Source organism: Cnephaeus nilssonii (assembly GCF_951640355.1).
Source record: "Cnephaeus nilssonii genome assembly, chromosome: 1".
Lineage (NCBI taxonomy): Eukaryota > Metazoa > Chordata > Mammalia > Chiroptera > Vespertilionidae > Cnephaeus > Cnephaeus nilssonii.
The window spans coordinates 95,252,971-95,276,512 of record NC_137072.1 but is presented as its reverse complement, the minus strand read 5'-3'; the positions used below and the strand labels follow the sequence as shown (position 1 = coordinate 95,276,512).

At 46.7% G+C, this 23,542-nt stretch overlaps 1 protein-coding gene across 2 annotated transcripts in view; it reads left to right on the top strand.

The window, feature by feature from the left end:
* TBC1D1 (TBC1 domain family member 1) overlaps positions 1-23,542 on the top strand; it is a 214,962-nt gene that overhangs the window by 103,684 nt on the left and 87,736 nt on the right. For both annotated transcript variants that reach the window (XM_079794360.1, XM_079794361.1), the window contains 5 exons: positions 12,028-12,546; positions 14,477-14,566; positions 16,337-16,441; positions 16,952-17,081; positions 21,908-21,999. In XM_079794360.1, the coding sequence (XP_079650486.1) occupies positions 12,028-12,546; positions 14,477-14,566; positions 16,337-16,441; positions 16,952-17,081; positions 21,908-21,999 (936 nt within the window). The remainder of the gene's footprint in view (positions 1-12,027; positions 12,547-14,476; positions 14,567-16,336; positions 16,442-16,951; positions 17,082-21,907; positions 22,000-23,542) is intronic.

Below are 23,542 nucleotides of genomic sequence, written 5' to 3'. Positions count from 1 at the left end.
AGCTGGGTAGTATTGCTGCAAAGTGGCAGGTGGGGAGAGGTGGGGGGTGGGGAGAGGTGGGGGGGAGTTCTGCTGTCTACAGGATATTTGGAAACGTGGTAAAATCTTTCAGTGGTTGGCGTTATCTGCTGCTGGCTGGGATAGATGACGTTTTTGTCATTTATTAGCAGTTCTGTACTGAAAGACATTTGGAATAATAACTAGCTCATTGCCTTTAAGGTAGTGTTACTTTATTATTATTTTTTTATTTTTTTAGTGGCTTAGAACCATTTATTTTGCCTGTGGTTTTGTGGGTAAGGAATTTGGGAAGACCTGCACTGGGCAGTTTGTCCGCCTGGCTTGCGGGGGGTCGGGGGAGGTGGGGGTGGGGTGGGGGGGGCAGCGAAGTCTAGGAGGTGATTCACTTCCAAGGTGGCATCTTTGCTCACATGTCCGTGTCTCAGCGCCCCTGGGGCTCAGACCCCAGTGCTGCTTCCTGTGGCTTGGGCTTCTCCGTTACTGTTCCTTTCGCAGAGGCTTGACCTTTTCTTACTCTGCAAACACGAAGGTAGCAGCGAGGCTTTACTGGGAGCTTATTTCAGCCTTGCGGCTGCAGAATTCCCCCAACAGGGTCCGCAGCTCAGTGGGAAGACTCATGGCGTCGGCTGGGGCAGGACTCCGGGCTGGCTTTCTCCTAACAGCTGCGACCAGCAGCAGCGAGAGTTCATCTCCATCTTTTTAAAGGTTATTCTGTTTCAGTTTCTGCTCCCTCCTAATGGACTATGTCTCTCCGGTCTGGTGAGCAGCTATGGGTTCCTGGTCATAATTTCTCCTACTCACCTCCCGCCCCACAACACGCACACGAGCACCTTCCCTATTCTGATGTCACTAGGGGTGCAGGCAGTTTATGCGAAGGTTGGGATGCTCATCACACATTTGGCAAAAGGGCTTCTTAGTGAGCAGAGTTTGTGACAACTAGCCTAAGGTAAATGGGAATTGGACCCTGAATAGGTTAAAAAGGTTGTTTTTCCTTAAGGCATGCCCATTGTGGGCAGTGTCTGCGGTGATGGAATGGATGCTGTGGTTATCAGAAAGGAGTGGGATGGTTCTGTGTGGGTTGACATGTCAATGCGGTAGGCCCATCCATGACGATAAAAGTAAGTTACAGGGTACTGAGGACCCCCGCCCCCCAGTTTTTTGTAAAGGAAATTACCTCTTAATGTACACAGAGAACCACATGTAAGAACTACCCAACTGTTCACTGTGGATATTTCTGGGCTGGGACTATGGGTGACTTTATATGTTTCTATATTTTTTTCTTTCTTCTACGTGGTTGTGTATTAAGCTTAGTGTCAGAAATAAAAGATGACTAACGTGCATTCTGCTGCTGGGATTTGGAGGGGAGCTGGATTATAGAGACGTGGTACAACAATCAGTGCTTGGTCTCCTTGGTTCTTGAGGTTGGCCCTCGCATGCCAAGTGATGCCACAGCCGGCCTCCTGACCTTGACCCCTGGGAGGGAGTCGGAGGCAGGGCTCAAGGCGTCCCTCTGTTCTGTCCCTTCTGCTCAGTAGCAACCTGCCCGCCAAAGGTCTTGGTCATAAAACAATGGACCTTCCAGTTCAGCTCAGAGAAGTCAGCCCCTTTGGCCTAGAGACAACCTTGCCTGGAGCTGCCTGGGAGCCCAGGCCCCAGGGACTCGGGGAGCAGAGTGTGCGTACCAGGGAGATGTCCCGGAGGGAAAGCCACATGCTATGTTTTCCTTGTAAAACAGGGGTAGAGAGGGAAAGAATTCGAGAGCAAAGCCTACGTGTCCCAGTAGCTGCCTCAAGTCTGAGAAAGTGGTTCCATTTGGTATGTTTCCAGTACACGGTGCTGCCTGGGGCTGGTTACACGGGAGTCTCAGTGTTTGCACATGGTACTGGGAAGTCAGGTTCCGGTTTGATTAAAAAGACGAGACCTGTGGCTTTGGTAGGGAGCACGCCCCCTCCTGTGCTGTGTTGGCCCGCGTGGTGCTGTTCCCAGCCTCGCACGGAGCTACCTGGGTCTGAGACTCAGCCCAGCCTCCGTGGGGACACTGCTTCCGGTGGCTGAGGCTCAGAGCCCTACCCTTGGCACAGGGACTCTCTCCCATTCAGCCCCTTTGGGGGCGCAAAGCCTTACCTGTTACTGAAGAGGAAAGGCCTCCCTCGGGGGTCTGGCTGAAGCCCAGAGCATTCCTTCGCTATGTCTTCCACTGAGGTGGCTTCTGCTGACAGGTGAACTGGGAGGGATGTGAACCCAGGGAGAGGGCGAGGCCACGTGCCGCTCACTCCAGCGGCCCCGGTCACTGAGGACTGGCACCAACCCGGCTGCAGGCGTGGGCCCTGGTGCAAGGGGAAGGAGAGTGCCTCTCGAGAGAACTGGAGTCGTCTCTGAGGGGCACACTTTACCTGCGTGTGAGGCACCATGGAGACACTTTGCGTTTTTTGGTCCTGTTAGTCCTTTAGTGTCCCATGTGGTTATAGTCATTTCTCATTCTGTGTAACAGGGTACACAGGGGCCGGGAATAGTGTGTAAATAAGTCATTCAAACGTGAATTCTACTTTGGCCCCTTCTGAACATTTTTTGATAAGACCTAAAATTTCATATAGTCCCTTTTTTTTAGAGTGAAAAAATGGAGTCCATTTGGACTCCGTGGGATCTTTGGTGACTGGTTTTGTTCTAAGAAAAGCAGAATTTGGTAAATATATGTCATCCTGTTGCTCATAATAATTTATTTGAAATGTACCCCATACTGAGTTTGTATTTCTTTCCTCTTAACCTCCTGATCTACTCCTTCAGTGCTTGGCTTTCGTTCTGTTTAGTCATTTGCGTATTTATTTACTCCCTCTGTGGGTTCCCTGAAGGATGAGATCTGTGTGTGATTTCTCTTTGTATTCCCCGCAGAGTTTGGCATGAGGTTTTATATTTAGCAGGAGTGTGAACAGGACTCTGACTTTCAATGACAGACGCCCAGTGTAAAATGGCATAAGAAACAGGAGATGTATTGGCATAAGAGTCCCAGTTGCTGGCTTCAGGCGTAACTGGATCCAGGTCCTCAACCCGTTCAGAGCCACCGTTCTCACCCTTCTCTCCCTCCCTGTCTTTGCTTCTCCTCCTCTGGAACGCTCTGGCGTGCATTTATGCACAGTGACACCCGCAGTTCCAGGCTTATATCCTCAGAACTCTAAGTCCAAAAGCAAGATTTCTCAACCTGGGCACTACTGACGTTTTGGGCCAGGTAATTCCATTGTCGGGACTCTCCTGTGCATTGTGGGATGCATGGCAGTGTCGCTGGCCTGGGAGCATCCCTCACCCTTCATTTGCAACAACCAAAAATGTCTCCAGACTTTGCCAAGTGTCCCCTGAGGGAGCAGAACTGCCCCTGCTTGAGAATCACTGGTCTCTCTGATTAGCAAGTTTCTTTTTTTTCCTACTAAGCCCATAAAACACCGAGGCCTAGCAGCCCTGGGTCCGGGTTGAGTTATGCGCGCACAGCCCTGAACTGACGCCGTGGTGGGGTGGGGTATAGGGGATGCAGGTGGGCTTCGTCCGGGGTTGCCAGTCTACTCGTGACCTGGGGCTGGGCCTGTGTGTCCCACCGAACCATCGGAATGGGAGTGGGGTGAAGTACTATTTATTATCAGAGGAAAGGGGATGGAGTTTATTCCTCAAGACCAAAACAAAAGATTAAAAAAAAAAAAATCCCAAACCTAAGCAAAAACCATGTGGCCCACCACAGGGACTGGGAAGTCGTTTTGAATTGAGAGCAGGCTTGGTGTGGGAGGAAGAGGGTGTGCGTGGCATAGGGTGCTGTCCTGGCGCTTCTGCTCATTAGCTGGGTAACTTTGGGCTCGTGTTCCCCCTCCCCTCCCCCCGCCCCAACACACACACTCTCAATTAAATCAGATCATGCCTGTGAAAACATTATTTCATAAAGTTTTCATTGCAGTATCACATACAATTATACCTGTCATATACGAAGTGGCTTCACAGTTTGAAAATCATGTACAGCCAGCACCCAGATCAAGAAACAGGACAGTCCAGAGCCCCCACAGGCCCCCTCCCAGTCAGTCATCCTCCAGAAATAATCCCTATCCTGCCTCCATTCACCCTAGTTTAGTTTTGCCCATTTTGAACTTTCACAAGAATGGAAGTATACCACGTGATTCTTGTACCTGTGTTTATTCATCATGGTGTTTGAGCATCTACCCATGCTATTGCATATAGAACAATGAATGGCTTATTCTCATTCTCCATGCTCCCGGTTGTGTGAACATGCCAGGTGCTTTTCAGTTCTGTCATTGGACAGTGGGTTGTTTCTGGTCTTCGGCTGTGAGAATTGCTGACTGTCCCTGATGGCAGCCAGCCATCGGGGAGTCGGGGAGCCAGGCACCCCTGCTGTGGATGCCCTGGGCCGGAATTGCTGGCTCCCGCACGAGAGTTTTCGCTGCTCTGAGATTCCCAAGGATGCTTGTTTTAGGGCATGAATGAGAACAGGTGAAAAAGACTCCTGCGTGTGCCGCCTAATAGAAGGTCCACCTTCTCCTCCTCGAAGGGTTGTGTCTGAGATTACTGATTTGGGTGTGAGCACACAACACATGGCTAACTCATTAGTTTGAAAATAAATTTTAAGAAGTTTAGTATGTTTGGTCCTGGTTGATTTTATGTAGAAGCAAAACAATATTGATGTGCCATGCTCTAGCTCAGTGGTCAGCAAACTCATTAGTCAACAGAGCCAAATATCAACAGTACAACGATTGAAATTTCTTTTGAGAGCCACATTTTTTAAACTTAAACTTCTTCTAACGCCACTTCTTCAAAATAGACTCGCCCAGGCCGTGGTATTTTGTGGAAGAGCCACACTCAAGGGGCCAAAGAGCCGCATGTGGCTCGCGAGCCGCAGTTTGCCGACCACGGCTCTAGCTGATCTTACTGTTTTGTTTATAAATACACATGGTATGACCAAATATTCCTTTACTGATGTCTCTCCCTCGGTGACCGAATTTGAGACTGACGATGGCGTGTATCCTGGAGAAGGAACCAGAGTTTTACTCGATGTTTCTCCTAGCACAGTGACGTGTTTTTGTTCCCTGCCTGGTAGGAAAGGGACTCCAGTGTCCCCTTTCATAGATTTTGTAACATACGTAACTACTATTGGGCTATTATTAACGGCTAGCTCATTGTATTTGTGTTTCTTAATCATTGAGAGATTATTTTGAAGTAAATTTTGATCAAAATGATAGAGTATCCTTTTTTATAAGGCATTCTCTCTTAGGTAACCTAATTAGGGGAGGCCCCTGAAATGCAGGGAATTTATTTGCAAATCAGATGTGCCCGTATCATCAGATACCTGGGTGGCGATGCTATATTTTTGTCTTTGCTGGTTTGTTCACCTCTGCTGAGAGCACGGTCTGCAGTTGGGCTGCCTCGGTGCTGCTACAGCCTTATAATCCATCATTTTGGGGTGTGATGGTGTGGGGGATGGTGAGGAGGTGGCATTCCTTACCTCAGGGCATGACAGAGGACGGGGATAAATCCGAATTTCTGCCCTTTGGAACTGTGGGGCTTCTGAATACTGGAGGGACCAGGGCCCGCCACCACGCCAGCCGCTTTGTCTGCCCCGGGGTGGGCTGTTCGTCCACTTTTTACCATATTGGCAGGTCTGAAGTGCAGCCACATTTGAGTTGTGAATCAATCCACTAGATGAAAGGCTTGGGCTTGGAGGACTGATGTTCCCAGGTTGGACATTTCAGTGGTTTATTCCATGATTTCTGTCAATATGTATGCCAGCCAACCGAAGTGTTTTGACTTTTCAAATTTGTTTTAGAAAACATAAAATAATTTCGCAGTCTTACAGCGATATCTTTTTCCACTCTCTCATTTCCTTTCTCACCTTCTCCCACTCTCTCTCGTTCACTCTTGCAGCTATTAAATATAGCTTCTTCTGTTGGATTTTAGTCTCATTGTTTTAAACGTTTGAAGAAATGTGTTGGTTTAATCAAAAGGCTGTGGTGAACATTTCAAACGATTATTTTGGGGTGTGATGCCTGCTTTTGTGTTTGCGTAGGCTCTTTCCATGCGGCCTGAGAGCTACGTTTATCTAGTTTCCATTTCAGAACGAGGGAAGCGGAATACTACTACTGTTTAACATGCTGAAAGGTGCGGGTGAACGAGGGTGTGTGGCCCTGTGTTAGGGGCTAGCAGTCATTAGCATTTCGTATGTGCCTGGCGCTTCCTCAGCCAGCCAAGGAGCACGTCTGCTCTCTCTTTTGGGAAAATGTAGCATATCATAAGACCCTGTGGCTCACTGTTAGGGCAAAGCAGGAGTCGAGGCATTAGTAGTAGCCGGAGCCGGTAGACAGGACAGACCTCTCTACTCAGGACCCCGTCTCCAGCTCACCGTCTCTGCCTGGCTCATGTTTGTGTTCCAGCTTCTGTCGTTATATTGAAAATCACATTTTTTAGACGTGTCTCTCACCTCGCGCACGGCAAGCCTCATCAAGACAGGAGGAATCACGTCCTGTTCATTGTACGAGGTTTACATCTTCGTGATGAATCTTATCTCAACAAGCCGCACTGTTGGATATACACTGAGTGGCCAGATTATTATGATCTCTGAACGCATAATAATCTGGCCACTCAGTGTAAATGCTCACACGTGTCCTGTCTAGATACTGTCAAACAGGCGAGCACTAGTAAAAAGTCCTGAGCACTAGTAAAAAGAAACTTTCTTGAGCATTTTGTATGGATAGAGCGAGGAAATACTTGGTTTAGTTTAGTTCCCTACCCCCCCCCCCCCCCCACACACACACACTCACACACACTATTTACCTTGTTTATCACCAACAAATAAAAAATAACCACCCATTACCAACATCAAAACACAAGGCTGTTCCTTCTAAGTGCTTGTTCTAACAACTCCTGGCAGTGAGAGAACATTTCCTCCACGGGACAGAGGACAGTGTGGCCTGTCATATTTTTACAGTTTTGGAATGTTGTAATGTTAAATAACAGGAAAAAATGCTAGCCTTTTTTAAGAACAAAATACGGGCTTCTTTAGATTAATTTACTGTTTATCTGTTACCATTAGTCAGAAAAACAAAAAGTGCAAGTGTAAAGTGAAAAGACTTTTCGTGTGGTTTCAGGAATTCTTTCCTTTGTTCTGTGAATGCAATGACACCTCACAGTGTGTTTATAATCCTTTCAAATCCCTATGTCTTTAGAAAGAAAGTCGACCCAAATGTTTAAATAAGGACTTTATTTACAGAAATGAACGTTTCTGACTCTCTTAGAGTATCAATTTCTGGCTACTTAATAAAATACAATATTCACGTAAGCCCGCTGCTGAAAGTTCATACTGTACCGTGCATTTGTTGGTATGTGGATTAGAAAGAAACTTGTTTGGGTTGTGAAGTAAGTGCTGAGTTACCTTACAATGGAGCTTTAGTATAAACTCACATAGGTCAGCAGAGAGCAGTGCAGTAAAATTTTATGTCTAAACAGGGCCTCTTTATTATTGATGATTCCTTTTTGTTGCAAGTTGCAACGTAGAAGGAAATAAGACCAAGCTTCAAACCCTTGTTGAATTTATTCCAGTAAAATGTTTTTCCGATTCTTGTCTCTGCTTTGGTTCATTTTGATTTACTTTATCTGCTTATCTGCCGTCACAAATGACGTCGACATTATTGCTGTGACTAAACTAAAAAAAGATTTTTGTTAAAGGTACCCAGATCCTATCAGGGGGAATAAATTCCACTGGCCTCAGCGTATTTGCCTACAAGGGTCTGTTTGTAAATATCGTAACTTTGAAGTGGGTGTTCTTATAGAGACTGAAGTTTGACCTTGAGGCATTTTACAGGTAAGTTTGCTTCTTTTGGGGGTTAGTATCGGCACCCCCCCCCCCCCCCCGCCTTTATTTGTACGTACCTCTATCAGCTGCCAGCTCCAGCAGACCTGGCTCGGCCCTTGCTTATTCTGTCGCCTCCTCTCCTTTCCTGGAAGCGGGAGTGCTGGCTTCCCTGGCACCTCTGACGTCATCCTTGCCTGCCCGCCCTCCCCCTTCTCTGCCCGAAATGTTGGTGTATCCCAAGGTCCCATCTCTGCTCCCTTCCTTTGCTTCCCCTTTTTCTCCTGTGCGTGAGCTGGTGGCATCCGAATCCAGGTCTCCTGCCTCAGGGGCCAGGCCCATTTTTCTGTCTGCCCACCAGAGGCCTTTACTTCAGGTCCCCCTGGCCTCACGCAGCATGGACAGAGCAGAACTCATTGTGGTGTCTCCCCAGTCGCACTTCTCCTCTGTTTTCCTGACTTGGGCCAGTGGCACAACCGTCCACCAAGAAGGCGAGGCCTGAGCTCTGCAGGTTACGTGCAGCCTTCAGTACGCTCACCTCCTGCTCCCAGGTGATCGCCAAGCCTTTGGGTTCAGCCTTCCGGGATCTTTTATTCATCCTTTCTCTCCATCTTCAGTGCTTCGTTCTGAGTTCCGCTCCCAGCAGACCCCACGTCAATTACTCGGTACTCCATTCTCTTCCCATTCATTCATCTCACACCCTGAATCCCTGCCGCCTGGCATCGAGTCATACCTGGAAAAATGTTTAAAAGTAAATGACGCGAATGACCCATTTCTCTCATGTAACAAGTAACAGTGCAGGTGAGTCGAGGACAGAGTTATAAAGAAAGGAGAATTCAGGATTTCCTCACACGTGGGCATTATGCCTTCATTTTTCAGAAAGCAGTGCCCAGGTCTGTTCTGGTAAAGGGAACAGCACAATGGATAGAGGTTTACACAATTACACACATTTGGAGCCATATTTTAATTTAAATAGTCTCCTAGTATACTTGATTTATAGTAATCTTTAAACATTAGGTTTTTAACTGTTTATGATTTATTGTTCAAACGATGTTGGGCAGTATACCTTCAGATATTCTGAGATTGTTATATTCTTCTGGTCAGGATCCCAGGGATTTTTCTAACTCCAGTTATCTCCTTTACCCACATTACACATGGCTCACCAGAGCAGGGGAGGCAGGCCCTGGTCTCTGACTGCCGCATGTCCTGTAGGACCTGATGACAGTGTAGAAGAAATTGGGCTTGGAAAACCTTCCACAGCTCAACCCAGCCCAGGCACAGTGATCTCCTTACAGCCCCTCTGCCCCGTGAAGCGAGGGAACAGCCAAGCTCTCTGCTTTGTGTCTTACGTGTGTCTGTGCCACTTATTACCGAGTCACCATAAACGCGTGTGGCTTCACACATTTTCTCTCCCCTTTGATACGTAATGGAAGACACATTACTCACTCCAGCTGCACTGGGTGACCCAGCATACAGATATGTCATATATATAAAATGTTTTTTTAAAATATATTTTTATTTACTTCAGAGAGGAAGGGAGAGGGACAGAGAGAAGAAACATCAATGATGAGAGAGAATCATTGATCGGCTCCCTCCTGCATGCCCTCCACTGGGGGGTCGAGTCTGCAACCTGGGCATGTGCTCTTGACCAGAATCGAACCCCGGGCCCTTCAGGCCAACACTCTATCCACTGAGCCAAACCAGTGAGGGCCAGAAATGTCAGTTATTTTAGCAAACATCAAAAGACTGAGTAAGCTTTGAATGTTCTGTTCAGAGAGGGGGGTCAGTGATTGGGAAGACTCATGTGACTCCTGATAAAATAATTCCACACACTTGCTCAGAAAAGCGACGAGGTTCCTTACTTGCCTAAGTTGGTTATTTTTCTTTGAAAAACATCATTACTGTTTATTTCACAGATACAACTTTTAACTGAAAAATCCTAATAAGCATTGTTTTTTCAAAGAGAGAAACTGAGGCTGATGTTGCTGAGGTCCTGTGGTGACTTGCTGGCAAAGGTGTGAATGAAACCCGACTCCCTGCCTCTTTCTTCTTTGTCCTGCCCATTATATTGATGAGCGATGTGGAGGCCTCCATGCGATGTACAACTACTTGGCAGTAGAGGAGTGAGCACAAGCAAATAGTGCAGACACATGACTGATGTCTGTTGACATTTCACCTTATTTGGTATCATTTAGGTTTTATACTTCATAATCAATGTTTAAAATATAAAATATCCTTAAAGGTATTTTGACTCTTTTTGTTGTTGTTGTTAATCCTCACCCGAGGATATTTTCCCATTGATTTCAAGAGAGAGTGGAAGGGAGGGGGAGAGATAGACAGAGAAACATCGATATGAGAGAGACACATCGATTGGTTGCCTCCTGCACGCGCCCCACCAGGGCTGGGAATGGAGCCTGCAACCGAGGTACATGTATGTCCTTGACCGGAATCGAACCTGGGGCCCTTCACTCTGCGGGCTGACACTGTAGCCACTGAGCCAGGCTGGCTAGGGCTAGTTTGATTCTTTTTATGATTAAAATACCTTGAAATGATATAATCTTTTATGGTAAAGAGATTGTCTTTAAGATGTGCTTGATATGAAGTCACAGAGAAAAAAAAAATCTTTTGAGTCATCGGGTTTTAAGAGATTATGTCATGAACCCAGAATATAAGCATACTTTTAAAATCTATTAAAACCACCTTCATTTACTGTATTATATTGATCTTTGACCTAACTTGAAAAGGTTTTTTTTTTTTTTTTCCTTCCCTATAATGTTTTTAAAAAGACATTGGGCCTATGGGTATTGGACTTTAAATTGAATTATCTAACAGAAAGAAAGGAAACAAAATTGCTTTGGGTGTTAGGTCATGACGATAAGTAGGCACTTCCTGTGGGAGGTTGAATCCATGCCTGTCTTGTTTTAGTGTGTGGCTGGTCGCACAGACGCTGCCCACCGTGGCCACAGACTCCTCCTCTGTCTGCTGCTGCTCTGAACTGTGGGATCTCGTCTCAAGCTAACGATGAGAGGGTGGAGCGGTCGGGACCTCAGCAGCACACGAGAGCATTTTGTTCATTCTCTGATCGTGACTTTTCCTTGAACCCAAAGGCTTTGGCCTCTCCGCGAGTGGGAGCCCCAGGGTGTTGCTGTGATAATGATGCCGTCATGGTGGCTTACTCCTTGACTAAAACCTCCACGCTCTGCAGTTAATACTACGCAACTACTAGGGAGTACAGGACTCGGCAATACATTGTCAGTTGTTGTTGTTGAAGAAAACGATGTGATTTGAAGAAAAGTTTTATAAGATTATTTCAGTCTTGTCTTGTCATCCTCATCCCAGCCATTTATTGTGGACAACTTTCCCAGGTACATTTGCCACGAGATCTAGAGTCGCTGCATAGTGTTTTGGTGAGCTGCATTGGAGACAAAACTCTCTGGGGGTGACAGCTTCTCCAGAGAGGACCTTTGGCTTTGCCGTGGCACCAGCCTGGGTTTGAATCCAAGGCTAGGCCACGTTGGCTGTGCATCCGTGGGCCAGTTGACGGAACCTTGTGGGGTGTGGGCATGTGAATCTTCCAGAGTAGCCCCTCAGATGTAAGAGGTGCTTTATAAATACTACCAGAGGCCCGGTGCACGGATTCCTGCACCGGTGGGGTCCCTTGGCCTGGCCTGTGGGGACCGGGCCCAAACCGGCTCTCTGACATCCCCCAGGGGTCCTGGATTGTGAAAGGGCGCAGGCCAGGCTCAGGGACTCCACCGGTGCAAGATCAGGGGCCAGGGAAGGACCGCAGGAGGGTTCCAGGGCATGCCCAGCCCATCTCGCCCAGTCCCGATCGATCGGCCAGACCCCAGCAGCAAGCTAACCTACCGGTCGGAGCGTCCGCCCCCTAGTGGTCAGTGCGTGTCATAGTGACCGGTTGACACTTAGAATATTAGGCTTTTATCATATAGGATTCCTCATCTCTTCCCTGTGAAAGTCGTGTATTTTGCACCCATGGGAGGGCAGACTTCTTTTTCTGGAAGTTCGGTACACTGACAGTGAGACAGGTGCCAGGGAAGGAGTGGGCAGATTAGGGTGGGACCTCCTCCAGAGCTGGGGGAGAGCTTGGTGATGGCTCCTTGTGCCCGGGAGTGCCCACCACTGCGTGTTCCAAATAACACGCCTTCCTCTCTCGGCAGGTGCCCGAGATCATCAGCTCCATCCGCCACGCCGGGAGGATCGCCCGCCAGGAGGAGCTGCACTGCCCCTCGGAGTTTGACGACACGTTCTCCAAGAAGTTCGAGGTGCTCTTCTGCGGCCGGGTGACCGTGGCGCACAAGAAGGCGCCGCCAGCCCTGATCGACGAGTGCATTGAGAAGTTCAACCACATCAGTTGCAGCAGGAAAGCCGAACTTGACCTGGTCTCCCAGAACTCCGAGGCCAGCAGCCCTGCTGGGGCGCTTTCCTTCACGGATAAGTTCCGGTCGGTGCTGCAGCCCGCGGGGCCCCCGGAGCAGGGCCGCTGGCCCATGCGCAAGTCCTTCTCGCAGCCCGGCCTGCGCTCCCTGGCCTATAGGAAGGAGTTCCAGGATGGGGGCCTGCGAAGTCACAGTTTCTTCAGCTCTTTTGATGAGAATGACATTGAGAACCACCTCATCAGTGGACACAATATTGTGCAGCCAACGGATATGGAGGAAAATCGAACTATGCTTTTTACGGTAAAACAGCACCAAGCCTCGTGGTCACCCCCAGTCTTGAGATAAGAAAATCTGCTCTATTGAGTGAAGAAGCTTAGTACCTTGCTTTTGGATTTATGTGCGAATCCATGTATTTTTATACTCAATAATTCTTTTCTCAGGATCAAGTCCTTGCTGGAGTCCTAAGCCTTTAAAGTCATCAAGGGGAAAAGATAAAGAGAATCCATTTTCTTGTATAATTTTTATCTCCCCCAGCCGTGCTTCTAAAGATAACTTTTCAGTGTGGAAGGAACACAGTTAGTATGTATAAAAGAGGCCCAGAAAGGGATTTTTAAAAATGTATATTAATTTCAAGTCATCTGTTTCAACAAAATCTTTTTGGAAAATACTCCCTCCATGCTATTTTTTTATTACTTTATAAAGCATTTATGCTTTGTTAATCAGGGTAATTGGATTTGGAGAGGACGTGATATTTGAAATTTATACCCAAACTGAAATATTAGTTAAGCCAACGGCCTACTCACTTTTTTCTAGAAGTTTGGGCCAAATGGCAGCAAAGGAATTGGCGGGGAGGCTGCCCCTGGCAGGTGGGGTTGCTGGGTGCGCTGCCCTTCCTGGGAGCCCCCTGGGCCTGAGCTAACGGGGTTGGAGCTGTGCCAGCAGGGAGCTGGCCTCTGAGGATGGAGAGAACTGATTGTTCCTTGACCCGCCCCCCCGCACCCCCCCCCCTGTTGTTCCTTTGACCTAAGGCTGACCAAAAATTCTAGAGAGAGCAGAATTACCTTATATGTCTTGTCTTATTTTTGTGCCTGACCCAGGGCAGTGAGATGACTTCAGGGGTAAGGAGCTGGCTACTTAGTTTAATGCTGATGGCTGTCCGCAGGTTTACGATCAAGAGAGTGAGTCAGGGAACACAGGGCTGATTTCTTCCCGTTTTCATCATAGACGTAGTGTACTGAAGGGTGCTACTTGCTGTCAGTCTTGTGCTTTAATCTTCAGTTTTGAAAAATTTCTCTTGGAGTCATTGGGAAAGCTGCTCGGTGCTTTTATTTTCAAGTACTTATTGTGTGACGGCTGCATACGGGGTCCCTTGCAATACACCAGAAATACAGCCGTGAACAAGACACGTGGTCTCCGCCCACGTGGAGTTTTAGATTCTGGAAAGAGAGACCAACAACTGGTTGCAAGTAATTATCTCATTACAGTTGGGATAAATACTGCCCAGATAAGCAGAGGGTGCTGCCAGAGCATGGGGGGGGGGGGGAGGGGGAGAGGGGGGAATCTGGGAGGGCTTCTTTGAGGAGGTGATTTTCACCGAGCAGAGGTTTCCGTGTGGACAACCAGCAGTGTGTCCTGGGTTCGGGGAGGTGCAGGAGCGGAGGCCCCGGGGGAGGGACGGAGCACAGACAGCAGGTGGCCGTGGCGGCTCCGTCCTAGAGTGGAGTCTGTTGTGCTGACTCACGTCGGTAAGACAGCGTTAGATTATGCTAATGCTCTAACTTTAAAAAGCCTGGTACGTCATACAGGAATGCCTAACACATAGTATGTACTCCACACAGGGTAGATTATTTTAACAATAATTTTAAAAGACCTAGAAAAAAGTCATTAGAAAACTGCTCGGGACGTTTTAAAAGAGAGCTTCTGTTTTCTGGAAGATTCACTTACGTAGGAGCTGAGGCTTTGCTGCTAACTTTGGATATGTGGCTCCTCCATCTCACGGAGGACCGCTGTCTAACGTAGGTGAATGCGCTAAGTTGTCCTGCGCTACCCGAAGCCCGTAGGTTAAATGACAACCTTGGAAGCGATTTTCTACGGTGAGATAGTCAGAGTTTTATGACGCTTGCCGCTATTAGTCTTTATTTTCATAGGTCATGAACTGAGAAAGTTTGTGAGATACATTTGAATTCAGCTTTCATGAGAAGCTGGTTGCTTTTTTTGTTTGTCTTTTAAGATTGGTCAATCGGAAGTTTACCTCATCAGTCCTGACACCAAAAAAATAGCATTGGAGAAAAATTTTAAGGAGATATCCTTCTGCTCTCAGGTAAGTTCAGATGGGTTATTGGCTCAATTGGCAGTGGAATTTTTACTGAATTATTTCCGTATCTGTCCGTCAACAGAAGTGCTAAAGGTCACAAGATGTATGTGTCCTAAGTACTTGATTTGTGTTCTTGCATTTCTTCCTCCTTTACTTTGATATGTTAAGGCAAAATGTGAATATAATTTTAAAATTAAGAATTTTGTTTTTAGAAACAATCATCTACTGGAGAAAATAGGTCTACTTTTCTTTTTTTCAATTATTCGTGGTAACATTCCCAAAAGATGATTCTCATGTGTATATGTATATGTCTGTGTGCACGTTTTATATATATATATTCATACATATTTTAAAATAGATACTTATTTCTTCTTTACAAAATTCATAACTTCTTTTGGGTAACAATAACATTATTTCTTCTTCCTTAAAATATATTAGCGATTATTTTTGAGGATGTTTTACTCAGAATACTGTCTACTTGAGTTCTTTCTTGATAATCTCCCAGTGAGTTCCATAGATTTTGGAGAATCGATAAGTTATAAATGACCTGTGCCAATTTTACTCAGGATCTTCCTCACAACTATGAGGTCACTCAAGATATTGTTTGACTTTTTTTTTAAACTCTGACTTCTCATTTCCTCACTTCCATTTTCTCTTAATAAGATGATGAAAATCTCATTGTTTGTTGATTTATAACATGATCTCTTTAAGGATTCAAAGGGATTTTATTTTTCTTCAAAATGTGAAACTAAAGAATGTTCCTGAATAGATCAGATAGGGGACCATTTACAAAGGAACAGTTTTTCCAAACCTCCTTCCCCCTGAGAAGGAACCTCTGGCATGTGCCGCCCTGGGCTGCTGGAGAACACTGACTGAGCAGCCAGCTACGGCCCTGATGGCCATGGATCAGGAAATATCTGATCGGACGTGAGATTCTCCGCAGAATGTTTATCTTGATTTGCTGCTATTTCTATTGAAATGTTAATGTTTAATGTTTGCTTTTTCACGTGATGGTTTTATGATTTCCTCAAGTTTACATAATTGCCTGTACTTCCCGCTGTCAGCACTCAGACCTCCGCAGGCTGGTGCTCTCAGGAGATCCCACACATTAATGTCTGTGGACCGTGTCTTATCTGCATTAAGGTGCCTCTTAGCTGATATGTTCAAAACAAGTTTAGATATTCATATTTATTAAAAAGAGCTCTTAAAAACTACAGTGGAGCCCTGGCCTTAACACCTTATGTTTAAAAGCTTCTCTTTTCTTTGTGATTATAATTTCTGGCTCATTCTTCATACCAGTTCACTTCAGTATTTGCCCGTTTATTTTATAAGTACACACGTGTTTTTAAATCTTTTAACCTTTGTGTCTGTGTGTGTTGGCATGTGTACATGTACGTGTGTGTGCATGTGTGTGTACGGTTGTGTTTCTTCATTAATCTCTGGTCTGCTTTTGATTTTTCCCAGTAGCTTTTTATTCTTTAATACCTCAGAGAAATTCTCATGTTTCTGTGTCAACTTTTCTTTCCTTCCTGTTAGTGCTAAAATGAGCATGAAAAACTCCGGTTTTGAGATCTTATTGTGGGAGTAATCAGAGTAGCATTTGAGAAGAACGGTGTTCATCATCATGTTTGAGAGGGGTTTTTAGGTATTTACCTGAAATAATAGCTTGATGGTGCCCTTTCCCGTGGCGCGGTGTACATTTGCAGTTGCCTTCCTGGCAGCGATGCCTCTTTGGGATTCAGCTCAACGTTCCTTCCCCTCCCCCGCCTCCCACAGGGTATTAGACACGTGGACCACTTCGGGTTCATCTGCCGCGAGTCCTCGGGAGGCGGCGGCTTCCATTTCGTCTGTTACGTGTTCCAGTGCACAAACGAGGCTCTGGTAAGCCGGCGGGCAGCTCCCACGTGAACCCTTAGCGACGAGGACTTTCAGCCTCACGGGTTTTTCTTTCCTTAGCAAAACCGCAGTCTCATCGACATATTGCTATTTGGCTTTACTATTCTTTCATGACTGTTTAATTAGCACGTATCTTAGAATCACTTGGGTGTGCATTTTCAATTTTCATTATTTTTAAAGAACTGGCTTGCCTGCACCCCCGGGTTTAGCAATTTTAAAATGTCATTTTGGACTTTTGATCAGAGCACTTGGCTTTTTCACTCCGTGTTTAATTGGTGTTTTTAGTTTTTCTCGTATCCCCTGGAAGAGCCCTGAGCATTTGGGTAGTGTTTCTCAGTTGGTAATCCTAGCAGTTATGATTGTAACCTGCCAACCTGTGACTCATGGTCCAGAAAACGCTTAACATACGAAGTCTTCCCGCAGAGTTCCGCATGCGGAGCCCGCTCTCATTAAGTGGACCTTTCGCTGGCTACCGTCTCTCTCCTCTCTGCCCAGGTGGATGAAATCATGATGACCCTGAAACAGGCGTTCACGGTGGCTGCTGTGCAGCAGACGAGAGCGCCAGCCCAGCTGTGCGAGGGCTGCCCCCTGCAGGGCCTGCACAAGCTCTGCGAGCGCATCGAGGGTGAGTAGGGCCCCTTCCGCAGGAGGGGAAGGCCCGGGAACGAGGTGATCTGCACTCGCGGACAGGTTCCGCCTGACGGAGCCTTGTATTGGTCACTGGGCTGTCCGGCGTGCAGGGAATGTGTTCCATGTGTCAGGTAGTAGTCACTGGGGTTGTCCGGTGCAGGGAATGTGTTCCACGTGTTAGGTAGTAGTCACTGGGTTGTCCGGTGCAGGGAATGTGTTTCATGTGTCAGGTAGTAGTCACTGGGGTTGTCCGGTGCAGGGAATGTGTTTCATGTGTCAGGTAGTAGTCACTGGGGTTGTCCGGTGCAGGGAATGTGTTCCATGCGTCAGGGATTGTGCCAGGTGCGTGTGATTCGAACATAGTGGCTGTACCATTTTACACTCCCATCAGCAGTTTCTCCACATCCTTGCCAACACTTGTTGCTTTTTTTTAAATTTTAATTTATTATTTTTTTAAATATATATTTTATTGATTTTTTTACAGAGAGGAAGGGAGAGGGATAGAGAGTTAGAAACATCAGTGAGAGAGTAACATTGATCAGCTGCCTTCTGCACACTCCCCACTGGGGATGTGCCCGCAACCAAGGTACAAGACTTTGACTGGAATCGAACCCAGGACCCTTCAGTCCGCAGGCCGATGCTCTATCCTGAGCCAAATCAGTTAGGGCTTTTTTTTTTTTTTTTTTATATAACCATCCCAATGGGTGTGAAGTGGTGTTGATTTCCCCTTTTAAGTGAGATAAATGGACAGTTTTCATCTTAAGGTGTTGGAAGGTTCATTTTCGGGCATTATAGTGCTCTTTAAAATGAATCAAAATGATTACTGTTTTTTTTACTGTGTTTTCCTGGGTTGTTACTATTTGCTGACATTGTACAAAACATATCTGGGAACAAGAAAAGCTGGGCTTTATCTAGAGATCCCATCTGAGAGGATCATAACCCTTTCCTTGGCGGTTTCCAAGATAAGGTGAACGGTGACGGAAATGCTCCCGGGAGCTGACTAAGGGGCCACCGTGACTTTGGCCTGGAAGATGAAGCAGGTTGTGACCGTAGGCCTGGGAGGGTCCCAGAGTCCCACCTGGTAAAGCTGGCTTAGCTCTCAGGACGTTCCAGCTGAAGAGTGTAATCGGGGTGGGAATTTAGCAGCTGTAGTTTGGGAATTATCATTTAATTCATCTTTCACCTGATGAGATCCAAGCAAAGCAGGAATCGGTGCTGATGTGTAAACCTCCCTCGCGTAGGCTGGAGAAGGTATGCTTTGCCGGCATGAAGGGCGCGTTTCTGGAGCGCAGAGGGCACCGTTAGAGGCGTCCTCCGCAGGGGAGGGGCTCATTACTTTATGACCAGCCGGAGGCCCTCGCCGTTTGCTCTGTTGCATTCTAATCAGTACAATGAAGTGAGTGGTTTATTAAAGCTCATGCATGTTCCCGTAAGAGTAGTTCTAGTGGGAATGTATGGTTTGGCCGAGAACTCCATAAACTGTGGAGAGGGCCAATGACATGGCCACAAAAACAAAAGACCTCAAGACTGCGTTGTGTTAATGGACATAGCCACGTTATTCCCCGGAATGTATAAAATACAACAAATAGCCGTGGCCAGTCTGGCTCAGTGGGTAGAGCATCAGCCCACGGACTGAAGGGTCCCGGGTTCTGTTCCCATCAAGGGCACTTACCTCAGTTGCAGGCTTGATTCCTGGCCCCAGTTGGGGTGCGTGCAGAAGGCAACTAGTTGATGTGTGTCTCTCAGATCGATCTCTCTCTCTCTCTCTGTCTCTTCCCAACCTTTCCACTCTCTCTAAAAAAAAAATCAATGGAAAAATATCCTCAGGTAAGAATTAACAAAAAATAAAAATAAAATACAATAAGTATGCGGTACACTTTGACGACCGTGGCCACCCACTCTAAGGTGCACTTACAGCACGTGAGAGGTGCAGGCATGCTCGGGCTGGGTTTGAATTGTGTGCCACGGCTCGTAGTGTTCACATCGTGTTTTGCTTATCTTAAAGCTTAGAGGAGCGTTTTCAGAACCCCTGGAATGAATTGTGCTTTCATTAAAAAGAAAACGAACAGTTGAACGGAGGCTTCCCTTTGCGAACTCGCCTTGGCCGAGCCAGGCCATGCGTCAGAGCTCCTCGGGAGAGAGCCTTTCCCGCAGTGACAGTGTGAAGGCGGGCGCCCCCATGGGGCTTCGGGTTGTGGTTTGGGAATGCCCTTGCCTCTGGTTACCTTTTCCTTGCCTCCCTTCCCCCCTCTGAAGCCTTTTGGCATCACGTGGGGAGTGCGCCACCTCGCTGCAGAAACCAGCCAGGAGGCGCTGAAGGTGGTGCGAAGCCACAGGAGGTGTGGGTAAAGGGACCGGACGGGGTGGGCCCCCATTGCTTTGAATTGGTGGGGGCAGGAAGGACCGAATGCCCCAAGGCATCCTGAAGACAAGGATGAAACTTGGCAAAGGATCTCTTCAGAATAGTCTGCCTGCATGATTTCACCCAAGACTGCGAGAAGCGTACAATTAGTCTAACTCTTCTTAGCGTTGGGTTTCTCTCCACCTGGGGATGTCTCATCAAACAATACAGCGTGTCCAAACTAGGATGCTGACACTGTCCGAGACATCTCCATATGCAAGGAGGAGTGTTGGTTCATGATTAGTGAGGGCTTATGTTACTGTAAATTTCAACACCATGTTGATTCAGCATTTAAGTCGTTAGGACAGTAAAATCAACTGCTTGTCTCCCTGCCTTCTGAGACCTGACATCTTGCCAGAGGAGCACCTGAATTTGCTCTGACAAAACCCGTCTGTCCTTGCAGCACTCTTGCCCGCCTGTGAATTAACTCCCTTGGTATTGACGCCCTCACGTGTCAGACCACCGAACTCTCCCGGCAAAAGGGAGGCAGCGGGGGTTTAAGAGTGATCTCCAGAGGCAAACAGACATGGCTCAGATTCTAACTCGGACCCTTACTTAGCTGACGACCTTGGACAGAATCCTTGACTTCACCGCGCCTCAGTTTCTCCATCTACACCTTTGATTACTAGAAATAGTGCCCACTGCAAGGATGATTCTGAGGATTAAATGAGATATTGCGTGTAGTATTCAGTGAAGTGGCACTGTAATCACTGAAGAAATATTGGCCAAAAAAAGGTGGGAGGGACTTCCTGGAAGCTGAGATGGCTGCAGCAGTGTGAGAAGGGGCCGTAGGAGGGAGGAGCGCGGGGCCGGCTTGTCTGCTGTCGGCTCCTGACCTTGGACAAGTCACCTGTCTTCCCTAGACCCCAGCAAACTCACCTGTAAAGCAGGCATGATTTCCAAGGTCCTGGTCCAGACTTGAGAGGTGTCCCCTCTTAGTTGTATAGGTGCATCATGGCTCTCAGGCTCCGGAGGACAAGGCCAGTCGCCTGCCCGGGGCTCACTCTTGGGCGGAGAAGAGAGTGGCAGGTGGGCAAGGAGAGGTCATCCTTGGAATAAAAAGTACAGGCATCCCTCAGAGATGTTACAGGTACAGGCCGGACCACACAATACAGCAAATATCACAGTAAAATCACGAGTCACACGAATTTTTTGGTTTCCCATGCATATAAAAGTTATGTTTACACTACATTGTGTATTAGCATTATGTCTGAAAAAAAACACACAACAATGTACATACCTCAATTCAAAATACTTTATTGCTAAAAAATGCAAACCATTATCTGAGCCTTCAGCAAGTTGTAATCTTTTTGCTGGAGGTTGCCACAAACCTCCAGTTTGTAAAAAATGCAGTATCGTCGGAGTGCAGTGAAGTACAGTGAAACGAGGTATGCCTGTTATGCGCAGTGGTTGTTTTTGTTGTGGTTAGGTCAGTAAATCCTTTCATTCTAAATCTCATCGTGTGGAACATTATCTCTGGCACCAAGAAAAGGCAAAACAGGGTCTGAGCCATGTCTGTGTGGAGAAAGAACTTTCTGAAGTATTGACACTGATGGGCACTAAAACGATGGCTTTATTTTTATAGCTTTTTCTCAGAATCCTCTGTCATGGTTATTAAATTGTCTTAAGAATGTTAATAAGCAAGTGGTGGTAAGAGGAAAGTGGTTAGCCACATGATTCAATTTTATGTGCGGGAGTATAACATGCAAGAGAAATATGTTGGTCAGTTTTCAAATGGAGTAGTCGTTATTTCTCCTTAAGAAAAGATATCGAGAGCAAATACCATGAGAATTTATCATTTTCTTTTTTTTTAATTTTTAAAATTTATTTGAGAGAGAGAAACCTCTATCTGTTGTTCCACTTATTTATGCATTCATTGGTTAATTCTTGTATGTGCCCTGATTGGGGCTCGAACCCGCAACCTTGGCATATTGGGATGGTGCTCTAACCATTGAGTTACGGGGCCAGATTGAGAATTTATCGTTTTCTGAGGACAACATTCTGATTGTGTGAGGGGTTTTAACATGGAACAGTGGCCAAAAAGTAATTGGGAACCACATAGATCTGAGGTAGAGTTCAAGGTGGTGGTTTTTGGAAATTTTATAAACTCTCTGAGTCTCAGTTTCCTTATCTGTAAAATGGGGATAATAAAACCCTATTCATTAGGTTGTTCTAAGCATGGAATGATATGATGCAGGCCTGCTGTTTAAGAGGGTGCCTGGTCCATTGAGGGCTCAACTAAAAACTGTTAGTTGTTGTTATTGTCATTATCAACTTCATTGGTTAGGATTTCCATAAAATTTCGAAAGCCTGCAATGGGTAGGTAAGAATGTCAAGGGAATGAGTATAGAAGTGTTCACTCTCCCTCATAACTTTTACGTGTTTTCATCGCTCTCTCTCTCTTTTTTTTCTCTCAATAGGAATGAATTCTTCTAAAACCAAACTAGAACTCCAGAAGCACCTGACAACGTTAACCAATCAGGAGCAGGCAATGATCTTTGAGGAGGTGCAGGTACAGTGGGGGTGTGCATTTCCATGTGGGAAGAAGAGGCAGCAGCCCTCCTGTGAAACGTCATTGATAAGCAATAGGAGACCAGAGCTGTCACGGCCCCGGGAAGTGGCCCCGAACGCCGCTTGGTTTAAGCTTGAACAGCCCCGTGGACGGGCCAGGTCGGAATTGCAGATTCACATCAGGTCTTGGTTTTCAAGTGAAAACAACAAAACCAGAGGAGAAGGGGGGGAGTGCGCTCTTAAAAATACCATTTCAGAGTGAGAGAAATTATGACGTGGAAGAACCTCAGCCTGGGGACCGAGACCCGGACTTCCGTCCCTGAGCGCCCCTCTGCTCCGTGGGAACCCTCTGCCACCCCTCTCCGTCCGGAGTTTGGCTCCAAGTAGGGAGTTGCAGGAGATGCCGTTTTCTCTATGAAATGGAACATTAATTGTTCCTCCTGTCTTACTATTTTTTTGGTTTGAAAATAAATGTAGATGATGTTGTCTACGTAGAACTGTCTACTATGACAAACCTGAACAAAATACAGAAAAAAACCAAGCTTGTGGGCTTTCTGCATCAAACCCGGAGACCGCTCTCGTCCTTGCGTTTAGATGCCATGTATCTTGGGGAAACCGCACTGCATGTGCCTGCATGCCGATGATCTGTTCATTCTGACTCTTTTTAAAAATATATATATATATTTCTTTATTGATTTCAGAGAGGAAAGAAGGGAGAGAGAGAGATAGAAACATCAGTGATGAGAATCATTGATCAGCTGCCTCTTGCAAGCCCCCCACTGGAGATTGAGCCAGCAACTCGGGCATGTGCCCTTGGCCAGAATCGAACCTGGGACCCTTCAGTCCACAGGCCAACGCTCTATCCACTGAGCCAAACTGGCTAGGGCTCATTCTGACTCTTTAATGAGCTCGTCAGAAATGTCATGTCTGCTGTGGCCCAGGGCATTTTCTATGGCTTTCTGGCAGTTTTCTAGGGAGTTAAGCACATCAAAACAAAGAATAAATATCTCCTTTTGAGGGGGAGGAGAGTGGCAGGGGTCCTGCAAATGGAGAGGTCATTAAACCACAGGAGAAGGCTCCAGCCTCCCTCCTCGCTGGGGGAAAAACTCAACAGTTAGGGCCCATGGTCTGTTTTCTGTGAGTGTGAAAAAGTAACCACCTGTTAAAGCTCTCTTTATCCCCGTTCTCCTCCCGCTGTCAGGTTGGCATATGGAGTAGAAGTAGGGTCCTGAGCACTCTGCGTTCATCTGCCAGCGCTGGGAATTTGTCTTTAACTGCATTTACCACCAGTTTATAGGTCCCTCATAGAGATAAGGTTAAGACACATGTAACGAAGTTGACTTTGTTACTTAACAGGCAATTCATTGTTTTCTTATTGTTGTTTTAAAACATTGCAATGTAACATCACTGGAGGAAAGCGCACAAGTCAGTGGTGTGTAGTTCAGGGGGTTTTTTACAAGTTGACCCATCTGTGCCCTGGCACCAAGACTTTAAAAAAAAGCAAGAGCATTGCCAGTTCCTCAGAACCCCCCGAACTGCCCCCG